Source organism: Ascaphus truei, chromosome 7, assembly GCF_040206685.1.
Source record: "Ascaphus truei isolate aAscTru1 chromosome 7, aAscTru1.hap1, whole genome shotgun sequence".
NCBI classification, from domain to species: domain Eukaryota; kingdom Metazoa; phylum Chordata; class Amphibia; order Anura; family Ascaphidae; genus Ascaphus; species Ascaphus truei.
Genome location: NC_134489.1, coordinates 15,449,492 through 15,462,431, shown reverse-complemented (window position 1 = coordinate 15,462,431; position 12,940 = coordinate 15,449,492). Strand labels below are relative to the sequence as shown.

Sequence of the window (12,940 nt, the reverse complement as noted above, 5' to 3'; positions counted from 1 at the left end):
AGTTGTGGAGCAGCAGCTGCAGGCAATTCTCTCCAACTTCTTATGGAGTGATGCCAGCTTGTGTAACTGGGCATACTCTGACCCCCACTTCCGGGAAGGTGTTACAGGCAGAGCGGAGGCTGGTGCTTCTCTGCACGGGGTCTAAGCAGCAGCAGCAGGACACAGAGGAGGGGAGGCTGAATCCCAGCACTGCACCCGGCCTGACCAATCAACAAGGTAAGTTTTTTTTTTAAATATGTTTTGAGAGAGTGGGGCTTTTTTAAAATGTATTGGGGTGTAGGAATTGGGGTGGGGGTATTTTTTTTTATTTGTATTGGCGGTGAGGGTCTTTTTAATATGTATTGGGGGTTAAGGATCTTGTTTTATATGTATTGGGGGACAGGGAACTTTTCTATATGTTTTGCGGGGGTCTTTTTAATATTTATAAGGTGGGATGGGAGCCCTTTTATATTTATTCGGGGGTGGGGATCTTTTTAATATGCATTGGGGTGTGGGGGAGGAGTATTTTGTAATATGCATTGGGGGGTGGGGTGTATTTCTTAATGTGCATTGGGGGTGGGGAATTTATTTTTTAATATGCATTGGGGGGGGTGTGTATTTTTATTATGAATTGGGGGTTGGGTTATATGTATTTAGAGAGGAGGGTTTTTTTGGTATGTATTTTTTGAGGGGATTGAGTGAGAGTGGGGTTATTGAAGGAAGGTGGGGCGAGTCAGAGGAGAGAGAGGAAGGGAGTGAGTGAGGAAAAGAGGGAGTAAGAGTGAAACACAGGGAAGAGAAATACATGTGAGGAAGAGGGAGTGAGATGGAGGGGAGAGAAATACATGGAAAGAGGGTTGGAAATAGAGGTGTGAAATGGGGGGGCTCGCAATACCGCCTAGAGGGGAGGGGGAAGCTCGAACGTAACGGGTCCTGGGCCCGGGGAACTCTGTCAGCAGCCCTGTACAGTAGTATAAGAAATGTACCTTAATATTCTTTGTTCGTAAAGTACTAATGAGGCCATCGTTACCAGATAAAATAAGTACAAATAAATACATATTCATTTTTGACAGGGATCAAATAGGTTGCTTATCTGAAAGAGACCAATGAAGATTATAACAGTTTTAGGCTTGTTTATGCGAAACATTAAATAAAAAGGGATCATACTTTGGGGGTTAATAAAGTACTTGTACAACTGATTAGGATTCCTTGAAAGTTAGGCATTGATAAGCTGACAGGGAGCTTGTGGAGGGCTGGAGAAATATAGCAGCATACCGAATAATATAATAACATGCAGAGTGATGTAATAAAATCCAATGTGATATAATAACATGCAGAGTAATATATTAAAATGCAAAGAAATAGAATAACATGCAGAGTAATCTATGAAAATGCAAAGGAATAGAATAACATGCAGAATAATAGAATAAAATGCAGAGTACTGTTACAGCATGCAGAGTAATATACTGTAATAACATGCAGAGCAAAGGGATATAATAAAATAACATACAGAATATAATACCATGATAAGAGATATAATACCATGCAGAGCGATAAAACAGAATAACATGCAGAATAATAAAATAACATGCAGAATAATATAATAACATACAGAGCAGTGTAATAACACGCAGTTATTTAATGTGTTGCAGAGTAAAGCATTGCTAGTAATTCTGATAGCAAAAGAGTGAATGAAACAAAATTCACACCGGCAATTCTCTGTACCTGAGTTATGTTTACTGTATGTAATGACCTGATACATTTGAAGGACTCATGAGTAACCACCAACCCCTTTCCCCATACCTGTGCTGTCTACGCATGCCAGGTTTAACAATAGTTTCTCACTCCCCTCTAGAATCAAAATGAACTAACGGCAGTTTGAATTTTAATCGGATTAATATAGGAAATGGACAACTTTGTAAAAAAAAAAATAAGGCCCTTATAGTAAATTTTGGAGGGTTTTTAAAATCTTTACCTAATGTCTATAATGTTAATATGGCAAACTGTTCTACAGTACATACATGAAACTGATCCATGCACATTTAAATAGGAATATAACAGGCACTATTAATACACAAATTTGCAGCGCGTATAGAATGCCAAAAGTCACATCAGGACATGTGGAAACAACAGATCCAGTTCAGCCTCGACTAGTGGAAACAAAAACGCCCACATTCCCTTCTTTTTCAGAAAACATTATTTGGAGAACAGACACAGATATAGACAGTCCGGTTACTACACAACGGTTTTGGTAAATTCTGGTGCAGACTACCGAGAATATGTTGGATGTGAAAGATTTCGCTCTCACCTTTGTGGCTTTTATCACCTGTTTGGTTATACTCACTGTCGGGAAGAATATGTGGAAGAGAAGAAAACTGCCCCCAGGCCCCTTCCCTCTTCCTATATTGGGGAATTTCCTACAGTTTCAGTCAGAGGGGTTGAGCCCATACTTTTTAAAGGTAAGTCTATGGCTATAGCTATGTACCTATGTAATGTGGAATGTTGTTTATCCAGATAACATAACATAGCCCATTAAAATGCAGAATGGTTTCCATAGGACTTAATGTCAGTGTTTATGCAGAACATCAAAACATATCCTAACTCAGGCGGTGGGCAATTCGAAGACTGAGCAACCGATTGAGCCCCCTGTGCTGAACCAGAGATATCATGAAAACCTGATTTGTTGGTGGCTCTTGGGGACTGGAGTTGCCCACCCCTGTCCTAATGGGACAATGACACCTGCTGCATGTGCACTAAATATATTATGTGTTTCTTATGTAGCCCTGACAGTGTATGCAATAGAAAATAATCCTTGGGTCTAAAGGTGTTGACATATTCTAACACATGAGGTTTGTCTTACCAAACAGTAAATAGGATAACAATGAGATGCACATTTCACCCCCAATCAGTTCCATGTGTTCTATGATAGAAACCCCATCCAACATAAGCAAATGTATAGTACATTAACAGTTAGTTGAACATAGAAATTTGCCTCATATGTTAAATATTTCTTGTGTAAGACTATGTGAATTAGCAGTAAAATAAACTTGGATATGTGTGACTGGTTTTCTATATTTTTGGAGAGAGAGTTAAAGCGTCATCAGGTAGGCCACTTGAAAAAGATTAAAACCAAGGTGTCTCAGATCAATAATGTAGAACAGGTTTGCATACAAACCCAGCACACTTGTAATTTTACATAATAGTATTTTTGGGGATTGGCATTGTGGTCCTTCTCTGGACTTTTGTCAATATAAAAATAGGAGATATAAGTTGCCCATTTAAAGTCATACAGTGAAAAAAAGGGGCAAAGAATGTGTGTTACTGTCTAGTATGTGAGGGGGTAACCAGGCTCACTAATAAAGGTCAATCCCACTTGGTTGCCCCTGTCACGTTGTGGGGTCCTACAGTGTCAGATCTTGGACCTGGCTGTCGTATATGTACTGCTACTGTATGCATTGTATGAAAATATGCGACAATAAATAATTTTTGTGTTTTTGCCTTTCCAGGAGTGCCAGCAAGCAGAGGTTGCTTGGCCATGAGTTTCAGGGTGGGTTTTGCAAAGATTGTCTTTTCAGATTGTGACAATGTGGCGGGGTTGCAGAGTTACTGGATACCCCAAAAAGGTAGCCAGGAATCAGGTCAGATTCTCTGATACCTAGAAGTACAATGCTCCGGTCAAAATCCTACCCTGAAAACGTTCTTGCAGTTCACCGCCAGGAGATCCTGCTTCAGCCAAGACCAGAAAAGTAAAAAGGGGCATAGGGATTTGTGTGTCCCGGGTATAGTCAGGGGTCCCTGGTTTTGGGGGACTCCCCCACGGTATATGCCCCAAACCCCCAGACCCGGTATAGGGGTTCGGGTTGTCTCTAACCATGTATAACGTTGCGGGAGTGAAATTATTTCTAAGCAGCTTCGGTACAATTGAAGCAACTCTGAAAATTAACCTAAGCATTATTTGAAGCAACTTTTTTGAAAACTTCTTGTAGGAAGATCTAGGAGCCCTGAAAATAAACATGCACATCTTTTCAGTAGATCTTAGGGGATGAGGGACTGAGTAAGATTTTTAGTAACATTGTGGATAACAGTGTATACTGTATGTGTATGCCCTGTATATGAACTGGGGAATTTCCAAGTCCATGGTTCTGAGAGACCAGATGACCAGATGGTGCCACTGTGTCTGGTCAGGTCCAGACTTGAAAGTCTCAGAGATGCCAAGGGGGTTAGGGTGGGCGGAGTACCGGAGTTACACTCAAGTACACACGTCCTGACATGAATAAGGGCTATACGGCAACCATTTGCCTAGCCTCTGAGGATCCTGGAACAACAGGGGTTTCAATATGCTAAGTGGCTGAGGTGCCAGGTTGGCGCATGTCTCTTAGCAAAATTGAAATCAGTGCCCGCCCGGCTTCAGAGTACCGGAAAATCTGTGATAGGCTGGTAGAAATATTCCCACGCGCTGATTGGCTATAGCATTTTGTAAATGGAACTGAAAATCCTATAAGAAACCTAGCAGCCAATCCAGTCAAGAAATTCTATGCGCCAAGAGAGCAGCGGCAATTTGAACTGACCAAAAGATGCTTTGAGAGAAATAGACGTGAGCCGGCTTCACTTTTCAGGTGCCAAGTTCTGAAAAGAGACGTAGCAGTCGCGGCTGGAACTAAAAGCCGAAAAGAGTACCAGGACGTTTGGTACTCGCTCCCGGACCAGGGATTTCAGCACCTCCAGAGTGGAAAAAGCGGTGGTGTCAGAAATTGCATGCCGAATTGAGTTCCAGGACTGTTGCGGGTACACCTGTCATTGAAAGGACTTATAAAGACTTTTATTAGTTTTGTAGCCCAGATCCCCAGCAAGTGTGTTGTCTTCTGCATATTGTAATTCATTGTGTGTATGTCTGTTTCTAAGGAATACATCACAATTTGTTTTCACTTCTTGGTTTTGCTCAGTGAAATGATCCCGGTATAAAGGTGTAAATACCTGGTCTCCTGTTGTTAGCATATTACCCTAGTAAAGGCAAAATAAATACATTCCACATGCATGCAGCATACACAGAATAAGATTAAATACAGATCATATTCAGTAACCAGCACTGAAGCAGGTCTCTCACAGGGTCCACATTGCGAGTGATGTACTGTAACCAGAGTCATACCACATAACAGTACAGGTGTTTGACATTATGCAGGGCAATACCAAGATTCATGTTGGGTCTGGCACATCATGAGGGGGATTGGGTTAGGGCCATCTATGGTCATGTACATCACACGGGGAAACCAGAGGCTGGTTCAGGCACTGGAAGAATATAGGGAAATCACTGCACATTAGTTGCGTAACTACATAATCAGTGATGGAGCAGGTCAAACGTTAATGCAGTCACAATTATACTCATAGATATAGTTATTGGGGCAGTGCTGGCATGGCAGAACCTTAGCCCCAGGAGGGAAGCACTGGACACAGCGGTTTATTCACACACATACATACATATATATATATATATATATATATATATATATACATACACATAACACAATAATAATAATAATAATCAACTTTATTTCATATAATGCTTTTCACCCAATTCGAACTCAAAGCGCTTCACAATTCCTTACAGCGCGCGCGAACTCCCGCAGGAGCTTTCTAGATGTTGCGGAGTCTGGCTCCGCCCCCGCTTGTGACGCGCATCAGAGTCGCGCGGCGCACACACGTGACATGTGCATCGCTCCCAAGCTGCGTGTCAACTTTCTTTATCATGCCCACCTGTCACCTGTGTCTCTCCTCCTATCCGTGCCTCCGTGGAGGCCGCACCTCCACTCCGCTACCTCTCTCATTGGTCTCCCATATATGCTCAGCTGTGCCACTTTCACTTTGGCTGAGCATAGTTCCAGTTAGCGCTGTTATCCAATTTCCTGGTTCTGCCTTGTCTTGTTCCCTGCTGCCTTGCTTTTAGATTGACCTCCTGTGTACAGACCCGGCTATTACTTTGGACTCCGTACTTCTGGCTTACCGACCCAGCTTACCTCTGACACTCCGCATCTCTACAATCCCGGCCTATAAAATCAAATATGTTTATTGTAGGGCTGTAGTGTGTAGTTTTTTTTATTGTGGGTAGCGGGGGTGGGTGAAGGGGGTATTAGCCCCAACGGTGGGTGTTTAGGTCTTGCGGGTGGGTAGCGGGAGTGGTTAACCCCTTCACTATCGTAGCGTATTAACCGCTAAGCCCTAAACACCCACCAAGGGCCCAATACCCCCTTCACCCACCCACGCTACCCACAATAAACCTGGCATGGGTGGTTAACCCCTTCATTGCCTTAGCGGCTAGCTGCTAAAGTAATGAAGTGGCCTGTAAATGCATTTTTCCTGCCTCAGATGTATGCATGAACTGGAGACCGTTTTAAAATGTATGCTACACTCACTAAAAGCGTTATAAGCGGATCCGCGTTATAGCGGATCGCGCTATAACGGGGTTGAGCTGTTTATATTGTGACAAATGGCTTTCTCCGGGGCTCCGCCGTCTGTCCAGGACTGTTAGAACACGGTCTTTTAGGGTAGGTTAAATGATGAGGCGTCACGTGCTGTTCCTTTAAACGGGCTACTGCCTGGTTTATTCAGTCCCAGGCACTGAGACTGCCACATGGAATACAAAATAATACATAAGCAAACAAAACCCTGCTCACCTGAGCAATAACTTAACTAAGCTAACTTAACTAACCCCTGACTGGGGTTGGAGCGGCTTATCCACTTCCAAAACAAAATTAAGGTACTTTGCAATTTTAGGAAAAAGGAACAGAATGATTTAACCTGTTTGGGGAGAGGCTTTTCCCCTCTCTGCTTCCAGCAGCCTTCCTGCCTCCAGTCTCTTGGGGAGAGGGGAGAGGAACCAGGAAATCAGCCTTAAATACCTGATCTCTGTCTAGCAGGACAGGTGACAGAAATCAGGCAGCAGACAAACTCAGGTCTGGATCCATCATCCCTCAGTTCCAGCACTTACCAAACTGTGGGATGGAGTGCATGCATTCCTTAAACAGGATAGCAACTGTTCAGTAACCTGGGAGCCCTATATATGGAATTTATTACCATCCCCTGGTTTCTGTCACAATATATATATATAAAGAAAAAAAGCGCCATCTCCATAGCATAATACTGTAAAAATGGGAAACTTTATTCAAACATGTAGTAGTCATCAGGATCTATACTCACATGGTGGGTAAAAAACACAATCATTTGAGACAATATGTACTTGCCAGGTACATTCACATGTATTAGACAGGTCTGCAACCCAGCCTTTCAACCATTATCACCTAGCATACAGTGCTCCCACTACAGCAAGGGGTTCTGGGAAATGACATGCAAATGAGCAAACGTGTCACCTTTTGCCTGGAATATCCATACACATGGAGCCCATTTAAGCAAATGCATTGCCATTCACACCGCTTTTAAGCACAGCATGGGACTAGCAAAGCAAGTCAAACCACTCACCGACATGTTGAGCTGTGTGAACGACGATGCATTTGCTTAAATGGGCTCCATTTGCTTGTCCTTTCCCATAATCCCATAAGGCAAACTACTCACAGACATATTTCAACCTTGAAGGGTATCATCAGTGTGAGGTTGGTGTGATGACTCAGGAGATTCCTTCCCCTTCCTCTCCCTCTCTCCCATCATCCTTCCTGCCCCTTCTCAATCATCTCCTTCACCATCTACTTCTTCCCCCTTGCCGCAGCGCGTTCCCCGCAGGTCCCGCGTACCTACGCGTCCCCACAGTTCCTGCCATATTCCTCCCCGCTCCCCCGCGGTAGCTCCCTTACCTTCCCCTGTGGTGCCATCCGTCCCGTTGCCTCCTCCGCCTGTGGTGCCCGTGGCGCGGCTTTCCGCGCGCCTAGTGACGCGTCCGGTGCGCGCGCCCCCTCTGCCCATGGGGGACGCGCGTGCATCATCTCTCCCCTTGCTGGCCATCGCGCGGGCGCACTCCTCGCCCGCGTTTCCCTCTGCTTGGCTCTGTCCCCCTTCTGCTGCCTTTCCCCGCTCCGTGCGGGCCGCGCCTGTGTTGCAGTCTGTGCGAGCGCATCCCCAGCTTACAGGGGCCGCGTGCACAGACTCTCCTTATCAGGATTTCCCTGTCTCCGCCTCCCAAGCTGCTCAGGCCATTCCCAGGACTGCCCCTTCTGTCTCCTCCTCTTCTCTCCCTGACCTATCTCTTCTCCCACTTCTCTCTCTTCTCCCCCCCTCTCTACCATTGGTGCACCTCCCTTTATAATCCCTGTCTGTCCACCTCTTCCTCGCTCTGCATAGTTCCTGTTTCCCTGTGTGTACCTGACCTATGCTGTGCTCCCTTTGTGCTCCTGTGATTACCTGCTCCTGTGTTATTTGGATTTCCCTGGCTTTGACCTCTGCTCTCCCTGGACTACTCTGCTCTCTGGTAACCCCTTGAACCCTGCTACGCATACGACTTCGCTGACCTCTGGCTTCCTAGGACCTGGCTTGCTCACTGACGACTACTCTCTAGATCCCCTGAACATTGGCTAACGGACACGACGATTCTTACGGACACTCCCAAGCGTTGCAAGTATAACTTAACAACTCTCTCTACAGGCCCAGCAACGCTATACCACACTCTGGGCTTGCTCCCACTGCTGTGGGTGTGTGGTATCATGCCGTTCCCACCTCAGTACTGGGGTCTAGCTTGTTCTGCGGGCATACAGGCGTGACAGTTGGTTTGTACTTGCTTTGCAATATTTCTGGGCTGGATATGTTTACCATTACATTTTAAGTTATGGTGGGTGAAAAAGGCAACAAAATACCTCCACCGTTAGCATATAGCAAATAAAGAATATCACTTGTGAGCACATTCACATGTCTTAGACAGGTCTGCAACCCTGCCTTTCAACCATTATCACAAAGCATACAGTGCTCCCACTGCAGAAAGGGATTCTGGGAAAAGACATGCAAATGAGCACACGTGTCACCTTTTGCCTGGAATATCCATACACATGGAGCCCATTTAAGCAAATGCATCGCCGTTCACACAGCTTTTAAGCACAGCATGGGACGAGCAAAGCAAGTCAAACCACTCACCGACATGTTGAGCTGTGTGAACGACGATGCATTTGCTTAAATGGGCTCCATTTGCTTGTCCTTTCCCATAATCCCTTGCTGCAGTGGGAGCACTGTATGTTAGGTGATAATGGTTGAAAGGCAGTGTTGCAGACCTCTCTAAGACACATGAATGTGCTCACAAGTGATATTGTTTATTGGCTATATGCTAACAGTGGAGTTTTTTGTTGCCTTTTTTACCCACCATAATATTCAGGAATACCTAATGGAAAACAAAATCATTTATAATAGCATGAATTTATGAAGGATAGATCATGCCAAACTAACCTTATTTGTTTCTTTGAGGAGGTACATAGGAATGTAGACCAGGGTAATGCAGTTGATGTGGTCTACATAGATTTTGCAAAAGCTTTTGATACAGTTCCACACAAGAGGTTGGTGTAAAAAAGAAAGCAAATTGGACTCAATAATAATGTATGCACTTGGATTGAAAACTGGTTGAAGGATAGAGAACAGAGTGTTGTCATGAACTTTTTCAGGTTGGACTAAAGTTGTGAGTGGAGTACCTCGGGGATCGGTACTGGGACCCCTGCTTTTTAACTTGTTTATTAATGACCTTGAGGTTGGCATCAAGAGCAAAGTCTCCATCTTTGATGATGATACTAAATTATGTAAGGTAGTAGAATCAGAGCCGGATGTAATTTCTCTTCAGAAGGACTTGGAGATACTAGAAACGTGGGAAGGTAAATGGCAGATGAGGTTTAATACAGATGCATTTAGGATGCAGGAGTAAACTGGCGACTTGCACATTAAATGGGGATAAATTGGGGGAATCCTTGATGGAGAAGGATTTAGGAGTGCTTGTAGACAGCAGGCTTAGCAATAGTGCCCAAAGTCATGCAGTGGCTGCAAAGGCAAACAAGATCTTATTTTGCATTAAACGGGCAATGGATGGAAGGGAAGTAAACATAATTATGCCCCTCTACAAAGCATTAGTTAGACCACACCTCGAGTATGGAGTACAATTTTGGGCGCCACTCCTTAGAAAAGACATTCTGGAACTAGTGAGAGTGCATAGAAGAGCCACCAAATTAATAAAGGGGATGGACAATCTAATGAGGAGAGACTAGCTAAATTAGATTTATTTACAGTAGAAAATAGGCTTTTCTTTCTCTTCACTTGTCCTCCCTTTCAACGAGGTGCGCTGTTCATCTTTAAAATCCCCTATTGCTGAGAATTGGGAACAATTCTATTCTTCAGCTGCACCACATCATACTGTATATACAAGTTTAGACTGCCTACAGTTAGAGCGCTTCCTTTTTCTGTTATAATTAGAAAAGAGGTGTCTAAGAGGGGATATGATAACTACAGTATGTACAAATATATTCGGGATAGTACAAGGAGCTTTCAAATGAACTATTCATCCCAAGGGCTGTACAAATGACTTGAGGGCATCCCTTTAGGTTGGAGGAAAGGAGATTTCACCAGCAACAATGGAAAGGGTTCTTTACAATAAGGGAAGTTTAAATGTGGAATTCATTACCCATGGAGACTGTGATGGCAAATACAATAAATTTGTTCAAAAAAGGTTGGACATATTTTTTAGAAAGGAAAGGTTTACAGGGATATACCAAATAAGTAAACATGGGAAGGATGTTGATCCAGGGATTTATCCGATTGCCAATTCGCGGAGTCAGGAAGGAATTTATTTTTCCTCTTAATGGGGTTTTTTGTTTGCCTTCCTCTGGATCAATAAGCAAGTATAGATATAGGATAAAGTATCTGTTGTCTAAATGTAGCATAAGTTGAACTTGATGATCGTACAGTATGTCTTTTTTCAACCTCATCTACTATGTAACTTAAAAAATCTATCTATATTATATACACTACTTTGGTTTTACCACTGTGGGTTATTATGTTATCTTAGGCCCCTATTAGCACACTTTTAAACACTGTGCTGGTCATAAAAAAAAATTGGACAGAGATTGATTGCAGCTTAAAGCAGTAAATCCCCCCGCCCCCCCAACGCTTAAATGAGTTTAACTCATATAATGTAATTATCTTGCCCTCTGAGCATGTCCTGCTCTTTAAAAAAAAAGAAAGAAAAGCATTTCTAGTGTTTAAAAAAATGGTTTTCATAATCACTAGCTTTTCAGATTACCATTGTTACATTCATTTTGCAATGGGCTTTAGGAAAAACTTCATTGTAACCTCCCGAACAATTAATATTGCAAACAATTATATTTTCTAAATGAAGCATTAGATGTAATCAACAACAAACAGCTTTGGAAAGGGCAATAATATATCTCTTAAAGTAATTTAATGCAAAATAAATGGTGACCAAAGCAACTTGCTGGTTTAAGATATGGTTGCACAGTCACTTTCCAGGATTTCTTTACACACACACGCACACATGCACACACCCGCACACACCCGCACCTGCTGACTTGTCTGGTGCTTCCACAGATGAGTGAGAAATACGGCTCCGTATTCACCGTTTACATGGGATCCAGACCCACTGTTGTTCTGTGCGGGTACCAAGCAGTAAAGGAGGCTTTGGTTGATCATGGAGATAATTTTGGGGGACGAGGGAACCTCCCTGTGTTTGAACGGCTTTTCAATAAAAGTGGTGAGTAACCAACAACAAATTCCATCTCAGCGCCCACACTCTGTAAAATCGCTTTCAAAACCTAAAATACAATAGTTGAAGTTTAATTGTTAAAAAAAAAAAAAACAGTAGTACATGTACAATGCCTGATTCTAACTCTTAGTCAAAGGATTATGCATTATTTATTTGGCCATATGTCTCCAGAAGGACACAAATTAACTAGAGGTTGTGCAAAGAAAGCTACTGTATGTACCATAATAGAAAAAAAGAAAAATGATAGCGCACTGCAAAGAAAAGGGCTGGAGGCAAAAAAGTTGAAAAAATAAAAATGCTTTAATAAAGATGCATAATAGCCTAAGCTAAAGGAGAACAAAAAATAAAAAGGATATCCCTAACGCGTTTCACGCCTAAGTGGCGCTTTATCAAAGGGTATCCTCTGTTTTACAAAAGCTTACCTTAAATAGTAGCCCCAATGCGGAAGTATCTTCACGCCAAAAACCATCCGTGACGTCAGATGGTATGGGACTGGATAGTGATGTCAGCTGGCATTAATCAAGACTGAGAGCTTATTCATTTTTTATGAGTATAGATTACTTTATATCTAGTTTATTATTGTTTGCAGTGCGCTATCATTTTTCTTTTTTTCTATTTGTTACCTTTTGCATCAACGCACGCCTATTCTGGGATTGTTTGGAGACCTTCAAGGAGTCTACATGTGAGTTTACTCATTTTTCCTTGCCCCTTCATAATAATATTTATTGTGTTTGTGATGATCTTGTTGTGCTCCAGCCTATAGACCTAGGGGCTTCTGACCTGGTTTATGGGGTTGTTTTACCTATATGTGGGCTTACCTCCGTATACCTGGGTTTTAGTTGTTCCCCAGTTATAAAATTAGGCTTTATTGAGAGCTATGATTTCCTCATATACACAATATTTGGGGATTATGGTCATTTATACATCCCGATTTCAGCTAAATTGCTGCCATCGCTTTGGGTTTTGGAAGCACCCATATGGAGATTTACTTCTCTTTTTTTACTGTACCATAATGGTGCATGGTGTACATCATAAAACTTATTAGGAAAGACCAAGGGAGCTCAACGTGTAACGTATGGAGGAGAATAGGGATAGGGATGTTGTGGCAGGGCGGCCTCACATTGAAGTCAGGAAGAGTCCCAAACCGTGGATAAGGCTTTAACTTCAGTGGTTTATTTTTACACAGTCAGACAATTAGTAGGCACACTGTCCCTTTAAGGTACACACAAAACATAAAATGAACACCTACTCCACTGTAGGGGGGCTAACTATACA

The 12,940-nt window shown here is 42.9% G+C and overlaps 1 protein-coding gene across 2 annotated transcripts in view; it reads left to right on the top strand.

Moving 5' to 3' along the window:
- Positions 1 to 12,940, top strand: part of LOC142498732 (cytochrome P450 2G1-like) — a 38,757-nt gene continuing 25,817 nt past the window's right edge. Inside the window, exons 1-3 of one of the 2 annotated variants that reach the window (XM_075607067.1) lie at positions 84 to 216; positions 2,170 to 2,438; positions 11,491 to 11,653. In XM_075607067.1, coding sequence (XP_075463182.1) covers positions 2,259 to 2,438; positions 11,491 to 11,653 — 343 coding nt within the window. In that variant the 5' untranslated portion in view covers positions 84 to 216; positions 2,170 to 2,258. Of the gene's footprint in view, positions 217 to 2,169; positions 2,439 to 11,490; positions 11,654 to 12,940 lie in introns of both variants that reach the window. The other variant, XM_075607068.1, reaches the window with a different exon arrangement.